General features: G+C 33.5%; 1 protein-coding gene across 1 annotated transcript; it reads right to left on the bottom strand.

The window, feature by feature from the left end:
* Nucleotides 1-557: 557 nt before the first annotated feature.
* Nucleotides 558-1,185, bottom strand: LOC108771454 (uncharacterized). Its single transcript, XM_083287315.1, is given in 3 exon segments — nt 558-661; nt 664-1,119; nt 1,122-1,185. Coding segments are annotated over 3 exon segments (624 nt in total).
* Nucleotides 1,186-1,559: the final 374 nt, after the last annotated feature.

Below are 1,559 nucleotides of genomic sequence, written 5' to 3'. Positions count from 1 at the left end.
TTTCTTGCGGAGAGAACAACCTTTAAAGAAAATTAATTTAAAATTCGATATCGTTTATATCAATGATACGAGGATGCGATGCGACTGAATATCAAAGTAGATGTTCTTATTACAGAGCGCGCATACACACATCGCTATAATATTTCAATCAATTTTTTTCTCTCACATGAATAATCGCATCATCGATTGCCTCTTATGTGAGAATTTGGAAGCGTTTATTTTGAACGTTTATTTGATATTCAATTTTGAAAGTTTTTCTACGCTTTATTCAAATACATCGTTTGTATCTCGTTGAAAAGTCATATAATTTCAAAGTCGCGCATCGCATTTGAAACAAGTGGTCTTATCAATTTATCAAAGCTCTCATTGTAAATTTGGAGTGTTATTTTCAACTACCATTGCAATCGGATAACGATGTTTAACTTTAATTTAAAAAGTACTGAATTATTATATGTCGATGTTATATGTCCTAGTAAAATTTATTATATTGACGCATTATGTATTAATAACAATTTCATAAACAGGTAAAAAGAGGATAATAAGTTTTATGTGATGAATTAATATCTGATTTTCTTCAAAGCGGCGACTTCGATTTCCAATTCAGTGACTTTTCTTGAGAGTTCTTGGATCTGTTCACTCAGTCCATACACAGTTTTTTGATAGAGCCAATCTTGCGATTAATGCATTTAGATAAAACATTGTCGTCTACATCAGCATTTGGCTCATGGGCGAGACATTCTTTAATTAGCATATCGCTGCTACCATAATCTTGGACGAAACGGATAGGATTGCTACCCAAGTATCATGCCATCGATCGGCGACATCGGTACGATCACGGATTGCTAGCGAGATAGATCTTTCTCAGTTTCGTTAGCTTCTTCGGTAACTCGGTAAATAAACAAGCGCTCATCTCGTTGTACGCGATATCCTAGAGCTTCAGATGCACCACGATGAACGTCTTAAGGTTCGTCAATCTTTCAATCCTGAAATTACGAATTTTATTGTCTACTAGACCCGGTACGCGTAGCTCGTCGAGACCTCGAAATGCATTAGGTTCGATCTCCTCCACGCCACATCCGGCGATATTGAGTTTTTCTAGAGAATCGACATGCACCGAGATGCGTCGGTTGGTATCTTCTTGGTATTCGATTTTTTAATATTGATGCCTGCTACTCCTACAGGCATCACTGAGAGTATCTGTAATATTTATAGATGCATACAGAGATATAATTGACGAACATATTATATGATTTTAAAAATACAAACTTTATGTTACATAAAGTTATCTTAAATTAAATAATTAGTATCTATTAATTTTATGGTTGAAGACATATTTCGTTATGACACATTGTGATACATTTTTTTAGTGTTACTTAAATTATTTTTACAGTAAGCAATCTGAAAAGACTTTTTGTTCTTGAAACGAAAATTTCAGAAAGGGTTCGAAATTTTAAATTATACATAAATCAGTACTTAAATAAATTAATAAAACAGTAGATTCGTGACATTTTCGCATTGATAATAATTTGATGTCCCCATGTAAGTCTGATAATCGAACA

This window comes from Cyphomyrmex costatus, unplaced genomic scaffold, assembly GCF_001594065.2.
Source record: "Cyphomyrmex costatus isolate MS0001 unplaced genomic scaffold, Ccosl1.0 scaffold159, whole genome shotgun sequence".
NCBI lineage: Eukaryota > Metazoa > Arthropoda > Insecta > Hymenoptera > Formicidae > Cyphomyrmex > Cyphomyrmex costatus.
The sequence above is the reverse complement of the archived record's forward strand: the minus strand, read 5'-3'. Positions and strand labels throughout refer to the sequence as shown.